The 27,193-nt window shown below is 43.8% G+C and overlaps 1 protein-coding gene across 4 annotated transcripts in view; it reads right to left on the reverse strand.

The window, feature by feature from the left end:
* SH3GLB2 (SH3 domain containing GRB2 like, endophilin B2) overlaps positions 1-26,164 on the reverse strand; it is a 41,150-nt gene extending 14,986 nt beyond the window's left edge. The window contains exons 1-6 of one of the 4 annotated variants that reach the window (XM_069748174.1): positions 25,998-26,164; positions 9,491-9,632; positions 9,272-9,400; positions 4,830-4,963; positions 3,876-3,968; positions 492-554 (exon numbers count right to left, since the gene is read on the reverse strand). In XM_069748174.1, the coding sequence (XP_069604275.1) occupies positions 492-554; positions 3,876-3,968; positions 4,830-4,963; positions 9,272-9,400; positions 9,491-9,632; positions 25,998-26,060 (624 nt within the window). In that variant the 5' untranslated portion in view covers positions 26,061-26,164. The remainder of the gene's footprint in view (positions 1-491; positions 555-3,875; positions 3,969-4,829; positions 4,964-9,271; positions 9,401-9,490; positions 9,633-25,997) is intronic. The other 3 variants (XM_069748175.1, XM_069748176.1, XM_069748177.1) reach the window with 3 other exon arrangements.
* Positions 26,165-27,193: the final 1,029 nt, after the last annotated feature.

Genomic DNA, 27,193 nt, shown 5'->3' on the forward strand with positions numbered 1-27,193 from the left:
CACAATCCAGCTTTACACCAATAACGGTCATCATAATCCTCTGAAGGTACATTTTGGCAAGAATAACAACAAATAACGTCTCGGATGAAGTTATTTTAACTCTGGTCACAATTTGCATCACCAACCCAATGAAGACACATTTTTAGATGTTCATCCAGACGTGCTCTCCTGGCCAACAACCACACACCATGCTTTAGGCCAGGGATACATCATGGAGATCAGCAGTTAACAAGTCATACGCAAAATAAGGTCTCCAATATTGTGCTATAGACATCAAAAACACATTGACTCTTCCAAAATCACATATATAAAAAGGATCTAAACCTGGAAAAGTGAGGTGGTTCTCCTTATATCAGCACCGTTCTACCATGTTAGAAGGGGGAGGTGTTTAGGATAATACATTGCTATAAGGGTTAATAATCCTGGGGAGAGTGGGGGGACGGATAGGAATTGACGAGGATTAGGGGGAAGGTGGTTTCGATTGATCTTACCGCTGACGCACTGGCCGACAATACGTAATTACGAGGTCGGGTCTCCTGAAAATCAGGCAAAGCCTGTGGGGAACAGAGCTCATGTCATGCAGGGAGAACATGAATGTGATAACAGAAGCACACAAACCATAAAAACAAAAAATGAACATGGATGGGTAAATGGGACACATAGCAGCGTAACTAAGGGCCCACCCCAGAAATAAGGAATCAGAGGGCTGTAACCATAGGTTTTCAATATATATCTGGCTAACTGTTCTTTGTGTATTGCCGCGGAAGATTAAAAATTGAGCATGTCCTTTATGAATATGAAGGACGGGGTGGCTGCTGGGTCATGTAGTTCCTCCATTTATACATCCCACTAGATTCTACCAATAGTTCCCCTCAACTATCCGACTGCTGGAACAAAAAGGGTCCACAGATTGAGCAAAAAAAAAAAAAAAGAAAAAAAAACATTTTAGGTGGTTGCTATGAGTGGCGGCACAGTTACACACTATGGCCGGCACATCAGAACATAAATCTAGTCAGAACTGTTAATTTGCTTCCGCCGACCACTATACAGAGCCGTTCGGGATGAGGCGGACATAGTGCGATGTCGGGGGCATCTCCTTCCATATAGATATTTCCTGTCCAGTTAATTAGCTGCGATACAAAACTTCAAAGCGCAATGCAGAGAGGCCAGCAACATGCAAAGAGCAGAGGGAGGCACGACACAGGAGGACGGAAATGTCACAGCCGGTAGGAGGTGGGGGAGCACAGCGCACAAGCCGTAAGGGCCATACAGGAGCACACCACTAATGCCACCCTCTTACAAACAAGAGGCAATTAGTATTGTTATTCTGCTGCCCTCAACTATACAGACAAGAGGCCGCAGATATCCCACCATGAGACTGACACCGATTCCCATCACATTAATCGCTCCATTCATCATTCAGCTGCTTAATTACACTTCCACCTCTATGAGGCTGTTCAGTGTTGTCATAGGGACCCAAATCTGTATATTGTCAAGGTCATCTGCATCTATAATCCTGAATATGACTGCGGCTACCAACCATTCCGATACCTGTGTCCACCACCATAATGGGCAAAACCTTAAAAAGGGTTTTTCCGGGCACAAACAATAAAAAAAAAAAAACATAAAAGGATCTGTCTGTCCCTGTAATAAGTCCCTGAACCTTTGTTACTTGTTATTTTCATATATCTGCTCTTCATACATACTTGTGCTTTGTTACTGTTTACATCCTGAACTTCCTGCCAGATTTTCCCTCTACATTTCCCAAAAGGCAGAGCTGTATCTGTCCCACAGCGGATTCATACACAATCCATCTACAAAGCACCATACTGAGACTCTTACACTGTCTCAAGATGGATAAATGTCTGCACATACAGTTTCTCCTACTTCACCAAAACTCTTCTGGCAATCAATAATTTTACTGACATTATGTTCCATGTGCAGACCCCGTCATCACACAGCATCAGTGTACTGCAGGGCAACAGTTTGTCATATAAATGTATTAATTTACTATAATGTAATCAAGCAGTCTGGAATAACCAGCACAATCCCCTTTGGCCAAAGTCACAAGTTGATAATATTTATTGGTCTATATGGAGCGTCCAATGTGTATGTCCTCTCCCTTCTTCCTTGTGCACATCCCCAGTCACTGTAAACTTGCAGAGCATCACACACCATGCCGCCTGACATCACCGTTCAGAACACACTGCGGAGCTGCTAGCTGAGCCGTACAAAGCACAGACAGGAAATCTCTGCTCTGTGCTCTGAATGGATACGTTACAGCGCAGAATTTTAATAAGCGCAAGTAAATTATAAAGTTTCTTCATTTTCTTTACAATGCTTTAATATTCTGTGTGCCCGGAAATCACCTTTAAAATAGTGTCTGGATGGACCATGCAGCACTTAGCAGTGGGAAATGGGGTTATACGTATGGTATCAAATGATAGAAATAGTGCATAGTATAAAAAAAGAAAAAAAAAAAAAATGGTATGCAACAGATGTAGCAGTGCCAAGTCAATCAATGCAGTACAGCAGAGTTTTATTGCACCGCTGTGTAATAACTTAACGCACTGGCTGCAAAACCTAAAATAACCATTTGGCAACTCATTCAGCTCTGCTACATCTGCGTTTAAACCCACAAAACTGCATCACACTGCATACATGCAATTAGGGCAGGACGGTCAAAATTCTAGCAGTGTTGGCCAATCCTGAAATGGCTAGATGGTATATTGTGTGCACCCAGATAGATGTAGCAGAGCTCAGATTGTGAGCCATCAACTAATGCAGGTAAAGAGAACTCAGATGAGCTGAGTCCGTGAGAGCCACTGCCTACTAGTGGTTTTCCACTTTGGCAAACAGAAGAGGAACCCTCTCCACTACCCCTCTATGATTTCACTAACGCACGCCGGCCCCACCGTATCCTACAAACACTCCGACTACATCCATCACAAGGACAGTGGAAAAATAAAAGGTTTACAGATGAACGGAAAGAAGCAAATAGAGGAAGTCACAGCAAGGACCTCAGCAACAAATACTCACATCGCCCTCGAGCTGAGCAAATCACAATAAGAAAAAAAAAAAAAAAAAACACAACAGAAACAAAAAAACAAAAACACCACAAGGTTAGTGAGAGGGTCAAACAGAACGGAAGAAGGGAGGACGTTAATAGCAGCCAAACAATGCACCCCAAAAAGTAGTATAAAGATGGCGATATGACCAGATCTGCAATTATCATCCAATGAGATGGCAGTAATGAGTCGGTGCAGGTTATACTGCACGGATAATGAAAGCACACTCATCACCAATATCTTACTAAAAGCCCCTTCAAGGCTTATTCCCAAAAAATCAAGTTATCCCTAACTAAAGATTAGGGGATAACATGCTGATCGCTGGGAGTCGAATGCTGTGACCCCAGAGATCCTAAAATCATGGTTCTGGAACTCCGAGAATGGGGTTCTGCAAGCTTGTCCTAAATGGAGAAGAGGTGCACGAGCCCCATCTCCGATCCGTTAGTTATTAATGGGCCTGCCAGGGAATGCAGTTCTCGCCTTTTTCCGTCAGTCCCATAGACAATGAATGGAGCAGAGGCCAAGCAGGTGCAACGCTGCCACAGAGCCACGTCTGTGGATTCACAGCCCTGATCTCGGGATCACTGGGGATCCCAGTGCTTGGCCCTAGCGATCAGCAAGCTATTCCCTATTCATTGGATAGGAGAGAACTTGATTTCAACTCTAAATCTCTAGAAAAGAAAATGGTTGTGAAAATGAAAAAACATGTAAACAAGGAGAAGTATATGGAAAGATGGCCCCTTTACACACCAAATGCATGCACCCACCCCCTGCGCGTAGCGACAGGGTTATCGGACAGGACATTACCGTGGCTTTTGCCTCTGCTGCTTTGGCTTTTTTCAGTCGAGCTTTGCAAGCATCGAGGTCCAAGCGGCGGTTCTGTAGGATTCTCCTTTCTTTCTGGAAAACAGAAACAGACACACGTGACTATACATTACAAAACAAATAATTACATGCGTGCTGTTCCTCCATTATTCCACCTGGAAATGTATGACTTAGGACAATGGGGTGCCACCATTCCATCTGCCAATAGGGGGTGTACCTACAGACAGAAAACTGGGCAACTAGAGGGTTAAAAGCCAGGCAGCAAAATACTTGTTCCATAACTGGAAACCTCTTCAGCTGTAACATACTGTTACCTGGATGAAATGGCCAGGATCAGAGTCAGCTACAATCCCAGCTGTTTAACTGATCATCCCGGCCACAGCACCTAAGTGGTTTACAGAGAGAGGCGCTACCTCTATAAGAAGACTGGCGCCCTGCAGAAAGATAGTAGGGGCCTAATAATGATCCAGATTCGCCTGGTTCTGAAACCTTTAAAAAGAACCTGTCACCAGATCAACAGATGACAATTTTTGCCCTTTTACTTTTTCTGTTGCCAGATTTACAAGTTTGGTTTTTTTTCTTTAAATCCGCCATACGTTTCCAGAGATATAGGCCTTTTGTATTAAGTGCTAATTTTTATGCCTATTACCGAGAAGGTGCAGCTCAAAGGCTCCTCAGGGGCGGGTCTTTAGGCTGGTCTGAATAATTACCTTGTGAGTACCGCCCTCTTGTAAAAAGCATAAATATTAGTAAATAAAAAGACCCATAACTGTGGAATCGTGGAGGGGGATTGGCAAAAAAAAAAGTATATATAAAGCTGAACACTCAGAGGAGCAGCCGGAAAGAAAAGTAATGGCAAAATGTGGACACCACTGTAAGGCCATGCCTGGAAAAAAAATAAAGTTTGGACACAATTTCAACACAGGCTTAACTTACAGAAATGGTCCTCCAATCTCCTTCCAGAAAGTTGCGCAGAGGAGTCAGGAAGTTGATAGATGACGAGTGAATGAAGTCTCGTTCTGCGATCCCCAGACGTTTCTGCGTCTCCCCGACCTTAATAAGCGTTTGTCCTGAGATTAAGGAGGAACGGTGTACAATTAGGTTGGTGGTGTAGGGGAGACATGGCGGCCTAGCTGTACACGGAATCAGATTAAAAAGCCAGCTGAGCGCGTAAAGAGAGAACAACGCAATTACGGGAAGGACATAACCTGCCCACAGGCTCCAATTACAGCCCCATCAGTCTTACCAGCCGGCCAGCCCGAGCCAGGAACACGTAGGATGAAGCGAGACAAGGACATCTGGGAAATGTACCCACTGTCTATCCGGAATGGAGAGATGGCAGCACCTTTATGGCTTCTGAAGTGAAGGATTCACACCCGTGGTCAGTCCACGATACTAAACTGTAGGAGGGATGAGCAAGCGGACTGCTCCATGGTGTGGAAATACAAGACTACAAGAGCAAGCAACCATCATCAGTCACATCTGAGGAGAAAGGTTTCTGAAGGGTCCCCAGATCAGAGTTCTATGATGCAAAAGTAAAGTAATGTAGTAACCCACTCGGGTTGGGGGGCTTACAGGGGTATTCAAGATGGAAAGTTATGGCCTATGAGACATGGGATAACTTCCTGATCACTGGAGGTTAAACCGCCATCAAACTGAGACCTGGGGCCTGAAGATCCCCGTGAGAATGAAACCGTGGTTGATCATTCATTCTTTAAGGGAATGCCGGAGATTGCTGAGCGCCTATAAAAATGAATGGAGTGCCGGTGAGAATGATCGACCACCGTTCCACCAAGCAGGTCCCAGCAATCAAATAGGGGATAACTTTCAAAACTTGAGAATACCCCGTCAAGAACTGTATTACATAGCTAGCTCTGATGGCATTAATTTAATCTCTCAATCCTCCAAGATGACCGCCATCAGTTCCGAGACAATCACCCTCCCCTGTGCAAAGCGATTTCAGCATGATCATGGCAGTTGGAGGCCTTCTCAAAGCCTTTTTCCACCATGGTATTATGAAGCCCTGAGTGTCCATACAGTGCACTGCAATAGTGTATTATTGCAGTGTATTGAAACATTTCTCTACAAATTTTTCCCAAAAAACATACAGCTCTGGCAAAAATTAAGAGACCGCTGCAAAATGTTCAGTTCTGAATTTCCAAGCAATAAATTTTGTAGTTTTTTCCAAAAAAAGAAAAAAAAATGGTCAAAATTAAAAACAAAAACAGTGCTTTCAGACCTCAAATAATGCAAAGAAAACAAGTTCATAATCATTTAGGAACAATACTAATGTTTTAACTCAGGAAGAGTACAGAAATCAATAATTTATGGAATAACCATGATTTTTAATCACAGCTTTCATGCGTCTTGGCATGCTTTCCACCAGTCTTTCACACTGCTTATGGCGCAAAAATGTAAGCAGTTCTTCTTTGTTTGATGGCTTGTGACCATGTATCATCCTCTTGATTACATTCCAGAGGTTTTCAATGAGGTTCAGGTCTGGAGATTGGGCTGGGCGTGACAGGGTTTTGATGTGGTGGTCTCATTTTTTGGCAGAGTTGTAAATAGCAAAATGTAAAAAAAAAATATATATATTATATATGTAATGTTATCTATCAGGTATTGCGATGTGCTTAATTGTCTAAACCAAAAGAATAAAAATACAAATTTTGAAAGGGCATAATTGTCATTTATCTGTCGCCGCACTGCCTTAAAGAGATTCAATTAGAAGTGATCAAACTGTTTTGTTAACCTCAAAACTGTACAATAAAAATTGCAACTCGGGATGTAGAAAAAAAAAACCCATACAAAAGTTAAGACAAAAAAAAAAAGTTACGGGTCTCAGAATACAGCAGCAACATTTAGTTGTATGGTTTTATTTTTTTTGTTTTTAACAAAGTTCTGAATTTCTTTTAGTCACTAATTTAGAATCATGGCTGAAAGTGTTGGCACCCCAGAGAATGAAGTATTTGTCCCAGAAAATTATTGTAATTACACATGTTTATTTCTTTTGTTTATTGGAACACATACACAAAAGAAAAAAAAAAAAAAAGGCAATTCGGACATATATTTCACAGAAAACCTCCAAAATGGTCTGGAGAAAATGGTTAGCAACTTTCCTAAATTGTGGGTAAACAACTTTGTTTCAAGCATGTGATGCTCATTCAAACTCACCTGTGGCAAGTAACAGGTGTGGACAATATGAAAATCACACCTGAAAACAGATAAAAAAGGGAGAAGTTGACTAAATCTTTGCATTGTGTGTCTGTGTGCCACACTAAGGGCTCATACTCACATGCGAGAAACTCAGAAGAGTCTCACCTGTCAATACCGGTCATTGCACCCGGCACTCAGGAGCGGAACGTGTGGCTGCATGTATTGCTACGCAGCCGCACGCTCCGATCCGAGTGCCGGGTATTGACGTGCGAGACTCATGCGAGTTTCTCGCATGTGAGAATGAGTCCTAAGCATGGATAACAGAAAGACGAGAACAGAACTGTCTGAGGACTTGGGAAACAAAATTGTTGAAAAATATCAACAATCTTAAGGTTGCAAATCCATCTCCAGAGATCTTGAGGTTCCTTTGTCCACAGTGCACAACATAATCAAGGCGTTTACAATCCACGGCACTGTAGCTAATCTCACTGGATGTGGACGGCAGAGAAAAATTGATGAAAGGTTGCAAAGCAGGATAGTCTGGATGGTGAATAAGCAGCCCCAATCAAGTTCCATAAAATTCAAGCTGTCCTACAGGCTCAGGGTGCATCAGTGTCAGCACTTGAATGAAATGTGTCAACATTTGAATGAAAGGAAACGCTATGGCAGGAGACTCAGGAGGACACCACTACTGACACAGACATAAAAAAGATAGACTGCAGTTTGCTAAAATGTACGCGAGAGCCAAAATCCTTCTGGGAAAGGGTCTTGTGGACAGAGGAGACCAAGATAGAGCGGTTTGGTGAAGCACATCATTCTACTGTTTACCGAAAACAGAATGAGGGCTACAAAGAAAAGAACACAATACCTACAGTCAAATATGGGGGAGGTTCAAAGATGTTTTGGGGTTGTTTTGTTGCCTCTGCCACTGGATGCCTTGACTGTGCAATGCATCATGAAATCTGAAGATTACCAAAAATACTTTGGGTCACATTGTAGTGTCCAGTGTCAGAAAGCCTAGTGTACATCCTAAGTCATGGGTCTTACAGCAGGATGATGACCCCAAAACATACTTCAGAAGCACCCAGAAATGGATGGAAACAAAACGTGGAGAGTTCTGAAGTGGCCAGAAAGGAGTCCTGATCTAAATCCCATTGAAGAACTGTGGAGAAATCTTAAAAATTGCTGTTGGGAGAAGGCACCTTCAAATATGAGAGACCTGGAGCAGTTTGAAAATAAAAAAGTGCTCCAAGATTCCCGTTGAGAGGCGTAAGAAGCTTGTTGATGGTTATAGGAAGCGACTGATTGAAGGTCTGTATACCAAAGGGTGTGAAACCAAATATTAAGTTGAGGGTGCCAACAGTTTTGTAATGACCATTTTTGGGTTTTTGTGTGAAATTATGTCCAATTTGCCCTTTTTCAAGTTTTTTTTTGTGTTGTTCTAATACACATAAAGGAAATAAACATGTGTATAACAAAACATGCAAGTGTAATAATTTTCTGGGAGAAGCATTTCATTTTCTGGAACAATTTCAAGGGTGGCCAGCACTTTCGGCCATGACTGTCTACACAAAACACCACAGGCATATGTACAGGATTTGTTATTGTGAAAAACATGTTAAAGACCCCTTGTAGTGCTGCGATCAAGCTTGAGGCCAACATTAAAAACGCTTTTCTTTGATCCTGGAAGATGAGCTTGATAGTGCAGCTGTACTTGGGGATCTTAATATATTATTACATCAAGGTGTGGGAACAGGATAATCTTATATACAACTCATATGAGGGACAGCGTAAAGGGGGTGGTTGCCTGGGCCAAAGAAATACAAAATCTAAGGCTGCAAAATTCCCACACATGCTGTCGCCACTTCATTTAGAGCTGTAAATACAGCTGCAATAATATCAATTGTTAAATTAAAAAAAAAAAAAAATGTAATTAAAGTAAAAAAAAAAAAAAAAAAGAATAACTTATTTTTCAAAATTTAGGGCCCAATTTCAGCAAAAAGCAGAAAAAAAACATTGGGAAGTCAAAGCACAAAAATTATAATTACATCAGCATTTTCCTCAAATTGCAATACATTTGCTTGGATGGTATGGGGTACAATACCAGACTGGTGGAAGGACTCGGGGAGCGTGAACAGATCACAGGTTAGGGGGAGGGGGGGGGGTGAAAAATACTTCTTTTTTACCCGGTGCTGGCAACAAACACAACCACTGCAACTCACCATAAGGAGAACTAGGCCCATAGTCGTTGGCCGCTTCAGTCATGTACTGGCCCAGTAACTCTCCATTAGTCACCCGAGAGGGAATCTTCCGGTCCAATTTTTCATATAAAAATTCTTCTACTCGAGCGCCTGTAAGAAGACAATGGGTACCGTCTCTTAAAAAAAAAAAAAAACATTGGTTCTCTTGGTTTTCTATGTTTTTTTTTCCTATCTACTCACTGGGATTGGGCTGCAGGAGGACCTCAGTCTGACGGAGGATCTTCTCCGTCCAGTTTTTCGTATAGTCGGCTCTGGACAAGAGGTTCTCAAAGTGAGCATCCAACTCGGTTTTCTCTGCTGCGCCTAACTTCTCTTCTGTGAACTGAAAAAAACAAAACAAAAAGGGATCTGAACATTAGATTTTCTGTCCATTATGGGGGTCATACACCTTGGATACTAGAAGGCTGAGCGTGCATGGGTCTAATGTCGAGAGGGGAATAAACCACGGTCAAACACTTCCAGCTGCAAATCTGAGAACCAAGAATGGGACATGTTAAAAACGAACAAATCTCATCTTTCTGCAAGATCGAACGACCAGTTAATGGGTATTTCGGTCACCACATTTGAATACCCCGACCTCTCAATTGCAGCTTTTAGGGGTAAAAAGGAACATCTAATTCTCTGGGGAGATAGCCCACCTCCAGGTCTGTCTGGTAGTGACTTACACCTTGCTCTCTATTGAAACACATGCATTCATAAGTTGAGTGTGCATGTGTACAGGGGTTTCAGGTGGCCATGTCGGTAGTCCGTGACCACCAGACAGGAACTCTGTGAACTGCCTCCTACCTGATGGCATCCCTGGAGCAAAGTCACGCAAGAGTCACCTCACAACGGTGACGTCGTGCCAGGCCTACAAACAAAAGAAAAAAAAAAAAAAATAAGAAAAGGGGAGCCAAGGATGCCAGCAGGGAAAAGGGGCTCACATCCGGCAGGTACTGGACAGGGGGGGGGATCTTGCCAATTTATTCACTCATCTCTGAATTATTTACATTGTATAAATGAATGCAACGAGACACCAACTCTCACTATTGTCCCAATCTATAGGAGCAGTGAGGTTAGGTTTGGAAAATGAAGATTTATATACCCAGGCAGGTAATGCCCGCCGTCTTGCAGGTAAGAAAGGCAGAATGCCGGCTATTACCATGTAGGATAGCGGCACAGGATTGGGCCCTGCACCCTCCCAGACAGAATAAGCCAATAGCCGACCGGGGAAATCAGTTCAGCATCATGCGAAGCTGATTTTATTTGATGGACGGCTATCTACACACGGGGAAAGTAATAGTTTCCACGTCCGTTCATACCATCAGAATATTACGACCAGTTTTCCTGCTGCTGAACAGATAAATAATGCAACGCGCACACCTGTAGCCCCTGCGTCACGTATCCAGTGGGACCCGGCATCTATTATTCATGGGTGCTAAGGTTTCCAATGGTCACTTCAAAGAGGAACTTCCAAAGAGCTGTTTGGAGATGGAAACTCCAGCAGAGACCAAGACCCGAGTGACATCATTAAAGTTAGAGGTCTGCTGTATATACACAATCGGCCCGAACAGCAGAACCAAAAAAAAGCCCAAGAGGAAGAACCAGTGCTAAACATTAGAGTTGAAGACCAAGTTTACAAGCAATATCTATTGGCGTGAATCGATTCACATCTACTGATAATATCCGAGGTTTGTTATGTGGGTCAGCGCATTACCAAGACAAAAGGATTTTTAGGATACAGCCACATGGGACTTATCTGTAACCGACTTTTCATTAAGAATATGAATTCTGGGCGTGGCCTGAGTGTCCATGTGAACAGACGTGCGGCAGAGAGCTCCCGCTGCTGTGCATACAATAATCCTGCAGAGCCGCTGCTGATCGGTTCCTGAGGGGGCTTACCGGCTGTGGGGAGACTTGGAGAGTCCGGCGGTGCTGAGCGGTAGCGCTGGAACCGGAGACCATGACCAGGAGAAGGCAGAAGGACGCGGGTGCCGGAGATGCAGGCGCAATCCAAGATGGCGCCGATACAAGGGAGAAGGCGGATAAAGAGAACGCCGCATGTAGGAAGCGCATGGAAGTAGCGGCAAAGCTCCAGCAGTTTGCGAGAGCGGAGGCCGCAGAGGAGGGAGCCGGAGCCGATACCGAGGAGGAGGAGGAGAGCCCAGCAGGAAAGCATGAGGTACAACAGGGGAGAAAGGAGAGCAATATGGCGGTGGCAGAAGGGGGACCTGAGGAAATGGCGCCAGAAGCTGAGCCTACCTTGAGAGACGTTTTTGCGCTGGTTTCTTCATGTAAACAGTCTCTGACCTTACAGATACAGGAGGTTAAGGGGGACACAGCCCAGATAAACGCAGCCATGCAGAAGATTGACAAACGTGTGGGGGAGGTACTGGAGAGAGTGAGCACTGCAGAAGATCATATAGTGCAGCTGCAAAAAGCAGAGAAGAAGTTCACTCAAGCAATAGCTGAATTGGCGGCTAAAAATGAGGACCTTGAGAACAGGTCCAGAAGAAACAATATTCGCATAGTGGGCATCCCTGAAAAAGCTGAAGGGAGGAATCCAACTGAATATATTGAAAACTGGCTGTTAGAGACTTTTGGAGATATGGCGCTAACAAAAGTGTTCGCGGTAGAGAGAGCGCATTGGGTCCCGCCGAAACCACCTGTCCCTGGAGCCAATCCCCGTACCATGCTCGCCAAAATTCTAAATTATAGAGACAGAGACATTATCCTGAGGAAGGCCAGAGACATGACGGATCTGACAGTTGAAGGCCAAAAGATTGCTATCTACCCGGACTATTCTGCTCTGGTGCAGAAACAACGGATGATGTTCACGGGTATCAAGAGACGGCTGCGGGAGCTGGGAGTGCAATACTCCATGATGTTTCCAGCAAGACTGAGGGTGGTGGCGTTTGATAAAATTCACTTTTTTCAAAAGCCGGAGGAGGCTACTCAGTGGATCGATATTAATGCTAAAAGGCTTAAAGGAAAAGGAGACTGAAACTGTGGGAAGAGTTTGAATGTGTTTACTTCTCTGTCAGTTGGAAAAGAGTCTTGTGATTGACAACTCAGGGGGTATGGGTGGTGAAGAAGGGAGCTGGATTGTAATCAGTTAAAGTTAAAGTGCTGTTGTAATGGCTGTTGGGAAAGGGGGAGGAAGGGTAAGCGGCATATTATAAGTGTATGCAGGTTTCTTGCGTGTGTAGATAATTCTATGTTTAAAACTTTGAGACATGCTGTTTTTCAAAAAGTATGGAATCCTGGTATGTACAGTGGCGGGAGGAGGGTTGGGAAGGTAATGCCAAACGGAGTGTTTGCTATGGGCGATGATGCCCCACTCTTGAAAAGAGGTGGAATGGATAGTTGTGAGGGGGGGGGGGGGAAGGGTGGGAGTGAGGGAAGTTAGACAGCTCGTGCTCAAGAATGATGATACTCTTAGTGAAGATGAGTCAACTGATGGGGACCCGTTTTAAGATTTTGTGCTGGAATGTGAGAGGCCTAGGGGAAAAATCCAGACGGGCCGCGAGTTTGCAATATGCAAGAGACCAACGGGCCTCAATGATATGCTTGCTGGAGACGCATTTGGTAAGGGAAAAGGTGGATGTCTTAAATAGACGTTGGATTCAGAAGGGATATCACTCTACCTTCTCCACGTATGCAAGAGGAGTCTCAATTTTGGTTCCAGCGGGAGTTCAGTATGAGGAGGTGAAGGTATGTGTGGATGTGGATGGGCAGTACGTACTAATACAGTGTATATTGTATGGAGTGATGATGTGTGTGGCTGCGGTGTATATTCCGCCTCCCTACTCTAGCAGAAAGATTAGAGAAGTAATGGAGCGAGTGGAAATATGGGAGCCGACACCGTTGATGATTATCGGGGACCTAAATAACATCTGTGATGACTATTGGGACAAAAATAAAAACACTCAGAACAGGTCGGAGGGGCATATCACAACATTTGGCACCGATATACAGGAGATAGGTTTGATTGATCTTTGGAGGGTCAGACATATTGGGGAGAGAGGGTACTCATGTTATTCACCAGCGCATGCCACGCTCTCTAGAATTGATATGGCTCTGGGTAACAGGATCTTAGACACACTGGTTGGGGAGGTGAGATATCTGCCAAGGGCCTTATCGGACCACAGTCCAATTGAGGTGGAGGTTAGATTGGAGGGGGCACGCTCGCTAAGTGGGAGAGAATGGAAGATTCATCCTAATTGGTTACAGAGTATTGAGTTGGAAAGTATAGGACGGGAGGTGGCGGAGTTCTTTGTCTTGAATGATGGAAGCACAGACGCTCTTACGATTTGGGATGCAATGAAGGCGCATCTGAGAGGACTACTGTGTAGGGACATTAGTAGGTGTAAGCGGAGGATGAGGGAGGCAGAAAAGGCGGCAGTTGAGGAGTTGAAGGAGGCAGAGGATGGAATGGCTACACTGGGTACTCCTGAAGCAGGGAAAAGGATGAAAAACGCACAAAATCATTTGGAAAAAATTCTGTTGGACAAAGCTGAGAGGAAGCGGGAGTTTCAAAGAGTGCTGTTTTATCAGGAGGGGGAAACAGTGGGACATATGCTGTCGTTGGTGGCTGCTGCTCAGAGAGGTTCTTCATATATACATTCATTGGAACCTGTAAGTGGAAGTAGAATAACGGAAACACCTGAGATTTTGAGGGCTTTTGCGGACTTTTATGCAGACTTATATTCCTCCCGGTTTGGTGAATCGGTCGAGGATACATTGACTTTCTTGGAGGGTCTGGATTTGCCGAGACTGAGTGAGGCAGATAGGGAGAGCCTTGAGGCCCCTATCACTGAGGAGGAACTGAGTCGGGCATTGATGTTCATGGCTAATGGGAAGGCGCCTGGGGTTGATGGGCTACCCGCTGAGGTCTATAAAGGTCTGGCAGAAGTGTTGATTCCTAGATTAAAAATGGTACTGAAGGAAGCTAGGTCCCGAGGGCGCTTGCCAGCCTCTATGAGAGAGGCCATAATAGTGGTTATTCCAAAGGAGGACAAGGATTTGGGGAAACCGGAGTCATACCGCCCAATTTCCTTACTAACTATTGATGTCAAGCTTCTGGCTAAGGTGTTAGCTCTCCGTCTTTCTAGTGTCATAACGGGTCTGGTGCATTCGGACCAGTCTGGCTTTATGCCTGATAGGTCAACGGCGATTAACTTGCGGAGGTTATATGTAAATTTACAGGTGGAATCTGACAACTGTGGTCAAAGAGTGATTGTGTCGCTAGATGCCCATAAGGCGTTTGACAGTGTTGAGTGGGGATATCTTTGGCAGGTGTTGGAATGTATGGGGTTTGGTCCGCAGTTTGTGGCCTGGATACAGCTGTTGTATTCATTACCGACGGCCAGAATTAGAGTGAACGGGGAACTGTCTCAACCTATAGAGCTGGCTAGAGGCACTAGGCAGGGATGCCCGCTTTCACCTCTCCTGTTTGCTTTGGCTGTAGAACCTCTTGCTGCTAAGATTCGGCAATCTGATAGGGTCCCTGGGTTTAGGGTCCCTGGGTTTAGGTATGGGGAAGTTGAGGAAAAGATAGCGCTATACGCAGATGACGTTTTGCTGTTCCTGGCTGATCCGGACGATTCACTGAGAGGGGCAATTGAAATTGTTGAAAGATTTGGTACCGTATCGGGACTAACAATTAATTGGGGTAAATCGGTTCTCTTTAGGGTGGATGACGTAGGAGAGAATGTGAGCACGGCTGTTGGGGATGAGAGGCTTAAGGTGGTATCTCAATTTAAATACCTTGGAATATGGATTTCGGTGCCAATTGTGGAGTTCCTACAGAGGAATTTGACTCCTGTTATGGGAGTACTCAAGGCAAAGGTCGATGCCTGGAATAAGCTACATCTATCGGTGGTCGGTAGGGTTAACCTTATTAAAATGGTCCTGATGCCTAAAATTCTATATGTTCTACATAATGCGCCAATTTGGATCCCTCGGGGGAAGTTCCGGCAGATTAATGCCCTCTTTAGAAGTTTGATATGGGGGAGACACTATCCACGTATTAGCCTGGAGACGCTTCAGCGACCCAAGGAGGATGGTGGTTTGGCTATGCCCAACCCTGAAATATATTTTCTTGCAGCCCAGAGTCAACATTTGAAGGGCTGGGCACGAGAGGCGTCATCCAGTGCAGTACAACACCTGATGGAAGGGGTGACAGTCCGACGACCGGTGGTTCAATGCTTGGAAGATGGCTCCTTGGGAGCTTTAGGGAAATTATATCCAACCCTGTTCCTGATTCGTAAATTATGGAACAGATTGAAGCAGATTCGGGGGGTTACAGGGCTGACTAAATTTACACCGATATGGTCTAACAATAATTTAAAGGAATTTGAGGCTCTGGGAGGTCTGATGGAGTGGCAGACTAAAGGAATTTGCTTTGTACACCAGATAATCCAACAACGAACATTAAAACCCTTCTCCCAATTGCAGGTAGAGTTTGGTCTGAGATCCACAGGGGAATATCAGTATGCGCAGATGAGACATGCCTTTAGAGCTCAAAATAAGAAAGCTGACATCAGGATTCAAGAGGATATAGTATTGGAGTATGTGTGTGGAGACGGGACTACAAGGGGAGTTATTTCCACCCTATTTAAGGACCTTATGCACACGTATCTGCTAGATTTCCCTATAAAGGCAAGAGCTAAATGGGAGAGAGACGTGGGGCCGATAGAGAATGAAACCTGGGAATCGGTGATGGAGTGGGTTCCGCGACTATCTTTGAGTGAACCATACAGGCTCTCGCAGCTATATATTTTGCACAGAGTATATAAATCTCCGGAAGTGCTACACAGAGCGGGGTTGCGTGCTAACTCTGAGTGCCCGAGGTGTGCGAGTCAGAATGCAGGAATATATCACATGATGTGGACGTGTCCTAGGCTGGCTGCTTTTTGGGTGGTGGTTTTGAGCCGGGTAGAAGGAGCGTATAAGTGCAGAGTTCTTAGAGATCCGATAATATGCTTGTTGGGATATGTGGAAGAAATTGGAGTAGACAACTCCTGGAAGATTGCAATCGCTAGGTTACTATATATGGCTAGGAAAGTGATAGCACGGAATTGGATAAAGGCAGAACCACCTGCGAGGAGGGAATTTCTCCAATATGTACAACATGGTCTAAAATTGGAAAAAGGGGTGTACAAAAAAAGGGGGAAAATAGAAACGTTTAACAAAGTGTGGTCTCCATGGCTTGAGATGGATTGAGGAGTAATAAAAGTCGGGAATCTTAAGACTCGGATAGGGGTAAATTACTTGAGACAGGGATGGTCTCAAGGGAGTATAGATTGGGGATGAGCTGTCTTATGGGGGGGGGGGGGCTGTTGGGGATATGTTGGGGTTTATTAAAATAAAGAAAATGTGTATGTAACATATTGCAATGTAAATGGTAATATGATGTTCTTCTTTTGTATATTGTTAATAAAAATCTATTTAAATAAAAAAAAAGAAAATGGAATATGAATTCTGCAGTATAAATGGACAGGCGGTGACAGCGACAGACAATTTTCCCAAAGACAACATTTGGAGAAACTCTAAAAATGTTCTTTGACCCCACAGTCAACACATTTTTTCTAAAGGGGGCAACTTTACATCCCAACAGAAGCAGAGACCGCGGTGTGCCCATGTTCAGTGGCGAAGTGGAGCAGAAGTTAGGTTCCTGAACTCCATGTTCAAGGAATACAAAGATTTAGAATGTCATGGAATTCTAAGTGCTCTTTGACCTCAAGCTAAACAAATGCTTTGTCTCGGGGGAATACACTGTACACCCCTGCACATTTTAGAAGAAAAAATCCCAGTGTGCCGAAGTATAGAGGTGAAGAGGATGATGAAGTGACATAGAAGTTAGGTTCCTCCATTCTATGTTAAAGGGTCGGTACCCCAAACCCATTTTCATGGAAACACCAGTGCCATGGATAAGGGTCATCCCTTAACCATGGCAAAGAGGGTCAGAATTTAGTTACTAGGCAGGCTCATGTATTTTCTCCTCTGTAGGGTCACATTCACAAAGCACAGATTTGCTATAAGCAAATCCACTCATGGATTTTTAAGAAAAATAAAAATCCATGTCATAAATCTGAAGATGAAATTGGATAGTGGATCATGATAAAAAAAAAAGAAAAAAAAAAGGCCTAATGGAGCTAATCCATGGCAATAATGAACTAATTGCGGGTTTTAAAGTTTGGAATGCGCATGACCCCAGAACATGGCTAACGGGAAGTTTGCCCATCAGCAAAATCTCAGCAGGGTAAATATAATCATCTTACACGTAAAACAGAATCCATTGTCTGCTTCGAGGGCTTATCCACCTACACACCAGCTACTCGGCGGCTCTACTAACCCTCCTATAATCTGGCAACAGGAATCTGAAGAAAGATTATGGAGATTTGTGTCACAGAGATGGAATTTCTGAACAAGAATTTGGAAAGGTTCCTGAATAACACGCTGCGCGCTGTAGACACAAACAAGAACTACCGGCTGGCAAGTAACGATGTGAAGCACAATGGCAGAACGTCAAGATGTTCGGTTGGTTTTTTTTTGTGGTAAAAAACATGCCACCGAACTTTTTTTTGTGTTTCTGACAAAGCCACAAGTGGATCCAGCAGGATGGCGAAGCATAGGAGGGGTATGTGCACACTAGGTCTGCGCTTCTGGAGCAGAAACTCAATTTTTAAAGGAGTACTTCCACTCAGTTTCTGCTCCAAAAATACATACTTTTTTTTTTTTTTTTAAACATGGATCTTGAAGCAGATCTGTTCCAACATCCACACCTAATAGCATTTGAAGCAAAGCTGTGTTTGATGTGAATTTTGGAGAAGATCAGTATAAAGCAGTTTCACAAAATCCACAAACATCCCTTCAAATACTCTGATATGGATTTTGAGGAGGTTCCGCTTTGAGATACCCCTCAAAAAGCTTTGTGTGAACATACTTTTTGTATAAGGGTATATAAAGCTTCCCCCCCCCCCCATGAGGCTTTTGAAGAAGAATCCGCTCCAAAATTTATGTAACAAGAAAAGAAAAAAAAAAAAAAAAAACCACTCCATGTGAACATACCGTAAACCAAGCACTGTCCAATCAAAAGGCTGCAAAGTATGCTTCAAACAAACTCTTCCAAAACCTTATCATTTATGCTGGTTTTTTTTCCCCTCAATCTGGTATACAAGTCACTGTTCTCCCGAATCCGGCACTTTTTTTCTTTTGTTTCTGCGCCTCTCTGTTCCTGAGATATGGCCTCTTTTTCCTTCTATAAAAAATCTAGTATTGTTACAATTGGGTGTGGCCCTCAAGACAACGCCCACAGAGAAGAGTTGAGGACCACACCCACTTAGCTAACAAGACTAGATTTACATTCAGGGAAGAAGGGGCCATATCTCAGGAATGGAGGTTCACAGGCACAAAATAAAAACAGTGCTGGATTCAGGAGAACAGCTACATTTACACAAGAAAAAAAAAAAAATACATGTTTACAGAAAGTGACAGGTCCCCTTTAAGACATGCATACATTCACACAAGTTGCTTTTATACCCTAAGCCACTCTAACATATTGGTAGATATGCCATCTGGGCATCCTAAGAAAAGCATTTCTGTTATGCGGATTATAAAGTTGACAGAAACACGTTCGTTTTACTTCTGCGAATCTCCGACACAGTGAACTACGGGAAACACCAACAGAAAGAGCTCTGTCCCTTTAAGTCACCGTCAGCACCTACCAGATATTTACTCTATACTGAGTGATGCTGTAAAAAATGACCCATAACACAAATACCAGCATTGCACAAAACCAAGCACATTTTCCAAGGTTTAAACTTCTTAAAATGAAACATATATGACCTGTGACTCACTAAAAGCCCTGATTGCAGCACAGATCATCCCTCGCTTTAAAAGGGGATCATCAATTATTTGTAAGCCATTACATGGACACAGTGTCTCGCTGCATTAAAAAAAGAAAACAGTCATTGTGTAAACATAGCGCTAATAAATATCTGGTTTTATAGCTTAAATGGGCACTAAAATAAAGAAGCCCTTTATACCATGGCAAAAAAGGGAAAAACCTTCTTCTATATGTCCCAGTAGACTAGAGTCCTTAGTTCATCCAGTGCTAGGGAAGGAAAAGCAAAAGGTTTTCGAAAGAGGAGAAACTTGGGTGTCAAATAAGAGGGGTTTAAGATCCCAAATCTCTCGCACGGATGAGAAATCCCTTCTCCAATTGCTGCAAAGAATTTGCAATGAAATTAGTTGCTCTCCAAGCACTACTGAAGGTCTTTAAAGGAGGACCTTTCACTAGCTCTAAGAAAAAAAAAAAAAAAAAATTGTACTTAAATACCTTGTAAAAAATTCCTGAGCTCTCTGGATTCTGCTGCCCTTTTCCGTTTTGCTTTACATCGAACCATTGCAGAGATATTCACATTTGTTTTTTTCTGAAGTGTAGTATGGGAAATCTCTGACTTGTAGTGCAACTGGGCATTTCTTCACGGAGTTCTCTGGAGGCGTGCGCCTTCACCCCTCTCTCCATATGCTGCTGGGCGGTGATTGGCAGCGTCTGATGGGGAAGGGGGAGGGGGAGTGATTAAAGCACACGCCCAAGGAGAAGACTCTGAAAAAACACCCAGTTAGACTTCAAAGCAGAGATTTCACATATGGAGCGACGCAGTGCAAAATGGAAAAGAGCGGCAGAATCAGGAGAGCTCAGGGATTTGTTTTTTGTTTTTTTTTACAAGGTATTTAATTCCAATTTTCTAAGCAATTGGCAGGACCTCTAACTGGCAATAACGCTTAGATAGTTGGCCAAATGCTTGTTTGTCCGACAGCTAATCCTTCTGACCCTCATCCCATACAATGAGATACCATCATTGGTCAGAATAGAGCAAAGGGTGGTTTTTCTAGTCTCCACACACCAGACTTTGTAAGTCCCTATTTTGAAGTAATTGTGGTTTGGTACACACCCCCAATGTCTATTTTTACAAACGCCGCACATAAGATAAATATCCAAAACTTTTAAGTGATAAAGAGGGGCTTTGTAGGGCACAGACATGAAATGACCTGCTGAACTCTACAGCTTCAGTCCAACATTCTTAGTCCAAACACAGACCACGATGTCCTGACCCACCATGGGGCTTGACCCATTTGTTAGAGCCTCATACATGCCTATGAAGCTGTAGTTTTCGGGACAGGAGACCCATGAACAGTCTGAACATCACAGTCCATACTCCGACCTTGAATGTTGGAAACATAAACGGCCACAGGGGGACTTTATAAGCTGCAGATTTATTGCAAAAAATGTCTGCATCCCTCCTATACATGTATATGGAGCTTGCAAAAATCCATGTGCTGCTGCAAAGACAACTCTATTCAGATCTAAAGAGAGAGTTGTCAGTCGGAGAATCTGCAGCATGAGAACCTCCCCCACATGGCTGCAACACCTTCACCCACTTACAGCGGCTTGTGAAAGTATACACTCAGACATTTTTAATGGTTTTGCTGTCTTACAGCATGGTATCTCACTGCTTTCTAAAGGTTTGCATCAGTTCATGTGACAAACATGCCTGTAACTGTGAACATTTCATTTTCTTTTTATTGTGTAGCAAATGACAAATGAGACAAAATAACTGAAAACTTCATTGTGCATAACTATTCACCCCCCTAAAGTCAGTACTTTGTAGAGGCTCCTTTTGCAGAAACTACAGCTGCAAGTCTCTTTGGATAAGCCTCTGTGAGCTTTCCACAAATTTGAACTGGCATTTTTGCAGATTCCTCAAGGCAAAACTGTTCCAGCTCCTTCAAGTTAAATGGTTTCCTCTGGTGAACAGTAGCCATGAGGGAGCATGCTCAGATATCGCATTATCAGAGCATGCTCGAGTAATATGTTCAAGTCCCTGCGGCTGCATGTTTTGTGGCAGATAGACAGCCACAACACGTGTGGGAATTTCCTGCTTGTTTGGCAATCCCTGAAATAATTGCAGCCAACAGTCGTAAAGATGCAGCTACGAGGACTTCAACATATTACTCGAGCATGCTTGAGATACTTGGATAACACATGGGCATGCTCTGATAACACGAACACGATTTCCGAGCCCGCTCACTCGTCACTAGTGAACAGCAATCTTCAAGTCTGACCACAGATTCTCAATTGGATTAAGGTCTGGGCTTTGACTACGTCACTCCAAAACATTTATACATTACCCCTAAAACCATCCGAGTGTTGCTTTAGGCTACGTTCACATTAGCGTTGCGTCGGGCGCAGCCGCGGCGACGCATGCGTCATGCGCCCCTATATTTAACATGGGGGGCGCATGGACATGCGTTGTCTTGCGTTTTGTGATGCATGCGTCATTTTTGGCGCAAACGTCAGGGCGCAGAGGACGCAGCAAGTTGCATTTTTTTGCGTCCAAAATCAAGCCAAAATGGACGCATGCGTCGCAAAACAATGCGTTTTTGCATGCGTTGCGTCGCCGACGCAACACACAACAACGCAAATGTGAACATAGCCTTAGCAGTATGCTCTGGGACATTGTCTTGTTGGAAGGTGAACCTCCATCCCAGTCTCAAATCACTGACAGGAAAACAGGTTTTGTTCAAGGATATTCCTGTATTTCACACCATTCATTTTCCTCTCAACTGACCATTTTCCCTGTCCCTGCTGCCAAAAAACATCCCACAGCATGATGATGCCACCACCATGTCTCGATGCCACCACCATGTCTCACTGTTCTTGGAATGATGAGCTGTGTTGGTTTGACGCCAGACATAGACCATGTTCCAAATTATTATGCGAATTGGATTTAAGAGTCATAAAGATTTAATTGTTTGGTTTTTCAAATAAACTCATGGATGGTATTGTGTCTCAGGGCTCAATGGATCACTGAAATCAATCTTAAACACATGTGATTAGTTTTCCAGGTGATTCTAATTAAAGGAAGACTACTTGAAAATGCTGTTCCACATTATTAAGCAGGGCACAGGTTTCAAGCAATATGGGAAATAAAAAGGTTCTCTCTGCTGCTGAAAAAGAGTTAAATAGTGCAATGCCTTGAACAAGGTATGAAAAAAATTAGATATTTCACAAAAACGTAAGAGTGATCATCGTACTGTGAAGAGATTTGTGACTGAAACAGAGCACAGAGTTCATGCAGATAAAGGCATAATGAGGAAGGTTTCTGCCAGACAAATTCATTGGATTAAGAGAGCAGTTGCCAAAACACCATTACAAAGCAGCAAACAGTTATTTGAAGCTGCTGGTGCCTCTGGAGTCCCTCGAACCTCAAGGTGTAGGATCTTTCAAAGGCTTGCTATGGTGCATAAACCTACTATTTGGCCACCCCTAAACAGTGTTCACAAGCAGAATTGGTTGTAGTGGACCCAGACATACATGCAGACTAATTTTCAAACAGTCTGGTTTACTGATGAGTGTCGAGCAACCCTGGATGGTCCAGATGGATGGGGTAGTGGATGGTTGGTGGATGGCCACCATGTCCCAACAGGGCTGCGACTTCAACGAGGAAGTGGATGAGTCATGTTTTGAGCCGAAATCATGTGGAAACAGCTGGTAGGGCACTTTAAGGTTCCTGAAGGTGTGAAAATGACCTCTGCAAAGTATCTAGAGTTTGACTGACAACTGTCTTCCATGGTATAAAAAGCAGAAACGTGCCTTCAGGAGCAAAATCATCTTCATGCATGACAATGCCCTATCTCATGCTGCAAATAATACCGGAGTCATTGGCTGCTATGGGCATAAAAGGAGATAAACTCATGGTGTGGCCACCATCTTCCCCTGACCTCAACCGTACAGAGAACCATATTAGACTGACTGTCATTTGCATTGACCATTTAGGAAAATCCGAGAAAAAATGTCATCTGCATAATAATTTGGAACATGGTGTAGCATTTACTTTGGTGGCCATAAAGTTCAATTTTGGTCTCATCTGACCACATCACCTTTCTCCATACATTTGGGGAGTCTCCCACGGCTTTTGAAAAAATCAAACCGAGCCTTACAATTTTTATGTGCAAGTAATGGATTTTTTTTGTCCACTCTTCCATAAAGGCCACCTCTATGCAGCATACGGCTTATTGTTGTCCTATGGACAGATACTCCAGTCTCTGCTTGGGAACTCTGCAATGCCTTCAGGGTTACCTTTGGTCTTGTGCTGCCTCTCTGATTAATGTCCTCCTTGCCCGGGCTGAGAGTTTTGGAGAGCACCCACTCTTGGCAGGATTGTTGTGGTACCATTTTCTTCACAGAGACTGTGAGAGATATATATAATTTTTTTTTTTTTTTTAATATAACCGAGCCCTGACTTGTACTTCTCAGTAACTTTGTCCCTGACTTGTTTGGAGATGTTGTTGGTCTTCATAGTGTTTGGAGATCTCCTTGGTCTTCATGGTGTTTGGTCAGTGATGCCTCTTGTTAATGATGTTGCAGCCTCTGTGGCCTTTCAGAAAAGCTAAAGTAAAGTACTGACAACATGTGATACTTAGATTGCACATAGGGAGACGTCCTGTCACTAAGCATAGGACTAGTGAAGGGAAAGTACCGTAAATTTGTAGGGGCTTCATGTCAAAAGGGATGAATACATATGCACATGTCAATTTTGGAGTGAATACTTTCGCAAGCCACTGTTGATTCCCAAAGGGTTGCACAAGATCTGATCAGTAGACCTATAGAGGGTCCAAGTGTTAACAGTCGTAGTACCTTATTATGTGGCCCACCGTAGGAGCAATGCACTAGCTTCAAAAATGTAACCAGGTGTAAAGCTGCCCAGAAGCGTATGACTACCATGATGCCATCAACACATCACTAACTACAGAGCAGGCGGCATTAAAGAGCAGAGTTATTAATATTTCAGAGCCTGAGCCTTCCTCTCGAGGATCCTTCTTCCCATCTCCATACGACAGACAGATCTTGTCGATAATTAGCGGCATACATATTATTAGGAAGCTCAACAAATCCAGAAGTTTGGTGCTTACCTGCGGCCACAGCTCAATGAACAGAGTATTGTTATTCCACAGAAACCCAAGGGAGTGTGACAGTCACAAGACAGCTGCGACTGGCACGGCCTTAACCCTTTCATGGAAGTTTGAGATACAACATGCACTAGTTTGCACAACAGTACCCCTCCAATGGTCTTCATGATGTCCCCTCCTTGCTGGTTGAAGGCTCATGAATTGATCAATGCAAAAGGAGCTCCTTGCGCAGATCACAGGGTGGACAAGTAGTATTTGTTCTACGGTCTATGACCACATCTACTGGGATGGATGGAGATTGGTACCGTCACTGGTCAGAATGGAGCAAAACCTTAGTCAGGTTTGTTTTTCTTGTTTTGGAAGTCCCTATTTTGAGGGGATTGTGGTGGTACACGGCCCACCCAACTTTTACTTGTAGGAGCTACAGAAAAAAAAAAAAAGATATAAAATCCAAAACTCTTAAAAAGGGGGAAGATAAAAGGCCCAAAGTCCATCACGGCCAGCAGGCACTGACAAAAAAAAAGTCACTTTCTATTGAACGTTTTTGGATTATTTTTAGGAGCTGAGCAAAAAGATTTGAAGATCTGTGGCCGCCAGACCAGAACCGCGTGAACTCCTCCTATATGCCGGAGTCTCTGCTGATCAGTACATCCAGCGGGTGATGCACACATACTGTCGCGATAGGACTACTAATCAGAACAGGCGCCAGGAAAGTCAGCAGGTAGGAGGAAGTTTGAAGGCCCAGGGATCGGTGGCCATGGACCTCCAACCAGGATCCTGCACATCTTTTTGCTCAATTCAACTTATTGTATACCTAACACGATGGATGCAAATAACACCTACAGTGTCAAAATGAAATCCAATGTGGCAGAGCAAAAAAAAAAAAAAGCCAGTACCTGTCCTCACTGCCTGAAAGAGAGCTCGAGACTGACAGTTCTGTCTAGTTGGGGAACAATAAGATGACCCAAGTAAGAGCAGGCTCCTTGAGCCGGGTGCAGATGGGCATATATCACAGTCCGTACATGGACCGCAATGCCTGGGCCCACCTGGACTCACAGCCTCACATGTTTGTCTATTGGGAGTCGGATCTCGCTGCTGTGACTCCAAAATCACCCATACTGATGCCCATTGACACCTATGGATTAGAAGAACTGTGGCTACGCTTAGCGCAGAGAATTGCTCCATCACTGATCTGAAATATCCTGCATAAGCCAAAAGCGGCTTGTTGCACCCCCTAGCATACACCCCAGTAGCCCACCCATTCCCCTCCAGCCATGACCCTCACCCTGCAGGTCAATAAGAGACCAGACTCCCTAAACTCACTGGGGAAACCAACATTTTGACGTCATCAGCTTTTTTTTTTCTTTAGGAGGTAATTAAATACAGTTACATCCTCTGCACCCTAATTGTTCCACCCTTATGCAAGGCTGAATGATAAATCCAGGGTCACTATGCATGGGGAATAAAAGGGAAGGAAATGCAAATATAAGCTATGCATTAGAATGATGTTCTGCAGCAGCTGCACTTGCACAGGGACAGAAATGGAGGCTGACAGCAGAGAGAAGCAGCTCCACTTCCCAGCAGCTCTGCTTAGCAGGTGGATAGAGGCCAGTCTACTGGGAGATGCAGCAAAGATGGAGGGATAAGAAGAAGCAGAGGATGCTGCAGAGGGAGGGTGCAGTGCAGCTCCCCAGACTCCCACACACACAGCCCTGCTGCCTCCTACCTGCACAGCCCTGGTGAAGAACACCCCAGCATCAGAGGCCAGCTTCTTCACATTGAAATCCATGGTGACTGTCTGCAGCAGCTCCTGCTCCTGTGTGCTAGCAGTGACCGGCTGCCTCCCAGATCCTCCCTCCAGACCAGCTCAATCTATCCCGGCACCATCCACCTGCTGCATCCAGCCGCTCCACGATCCACTGCCCAGCCTCTTAAACGGGAAGCGTCAGCCATCCACCTGTCATTTTGGAAAATTCACTTTAGTAATTCTTCTAACAATAATAATAATAATCATAGACACATTTTCCCATTGGTATTTCACATTTTATGTAATTGTTTAATAAAGATTTTTGTACTTTCTCAAAAAAATACACATACTATTGTGGTTTGCATTTCAGCACAGTGATGGATCGCCACTTCAAGATTTACTTAGGCAGGGACACATATATATTATCAATTACACTGTAATCTGCAATTAGTGCGCTATGGCCGCACATAGTATAAGCAACCGAATAATCTCAGATTCAAGTCCCCATAACATTTACATTTATTTCTTTTAATTATAGTTTATATATATATATATATATATATATATATATATATATATATATGTATACATATAACAAATCTGCAGGTGGTCGGGCATCTAGGAAATAGCGACCACAATATTGTGCAGTTTCACCTGTCTTTCACTAGGGGGACTTGTCAGGGAGGCACAAAAACACTGAACTTTAGGAAGGCAAAGTTTGACCAGCTTAGAGATGCCCTTAATCTGGTAGACTGGGACAATATCCTCAGAAATAAGAATACAGATAATAAATGGGAAATGTTTAAGAACATCCTAAATAGGCAGTGTAAGCGGTTTATACCTTGTGGGAATAAAAGGACTAGAAATAGGAAAAACCCAATGTGGCTAAACAAAGAAGTAAGACAGGCAATTAACAGTAAAAAGAAAGCATTTGCACTACTAAAGCAGGATGGCACCATTGAAGCTCTAAAAAACTATAGGGAGAAAAATACTTTATCTAAAAAACTAATTAACCCCTTAATCCCATATGACGTACTATCCCGTCCAGGTGACCTGGGACTTAATTCCCAGGGACGGGATAGTACGTCATATGCGATCGGCCGCGCTCACGGGGGGAGCGCGGCCGATCGCGGCCGGGTGTCAGCTGCCTATCGCAGCTGACATCCGGCACTATG

Source organism: Ranitomeya imitator, chromosome 2 (assembly GCF_032444005.1).
Source record: "Ranitomeya imitator isolate aRanImi1 chromosome 2, aRanImi1.pri, whole genome shotgun sequence".
Classification (NCBI taxonomy): domain Eukaryota; kingdom Metazoa; phylum Chordata; class Amphibia; order Anura; family Dendrobatidae; genus Ranitomeya; species Ranitomeya imitator.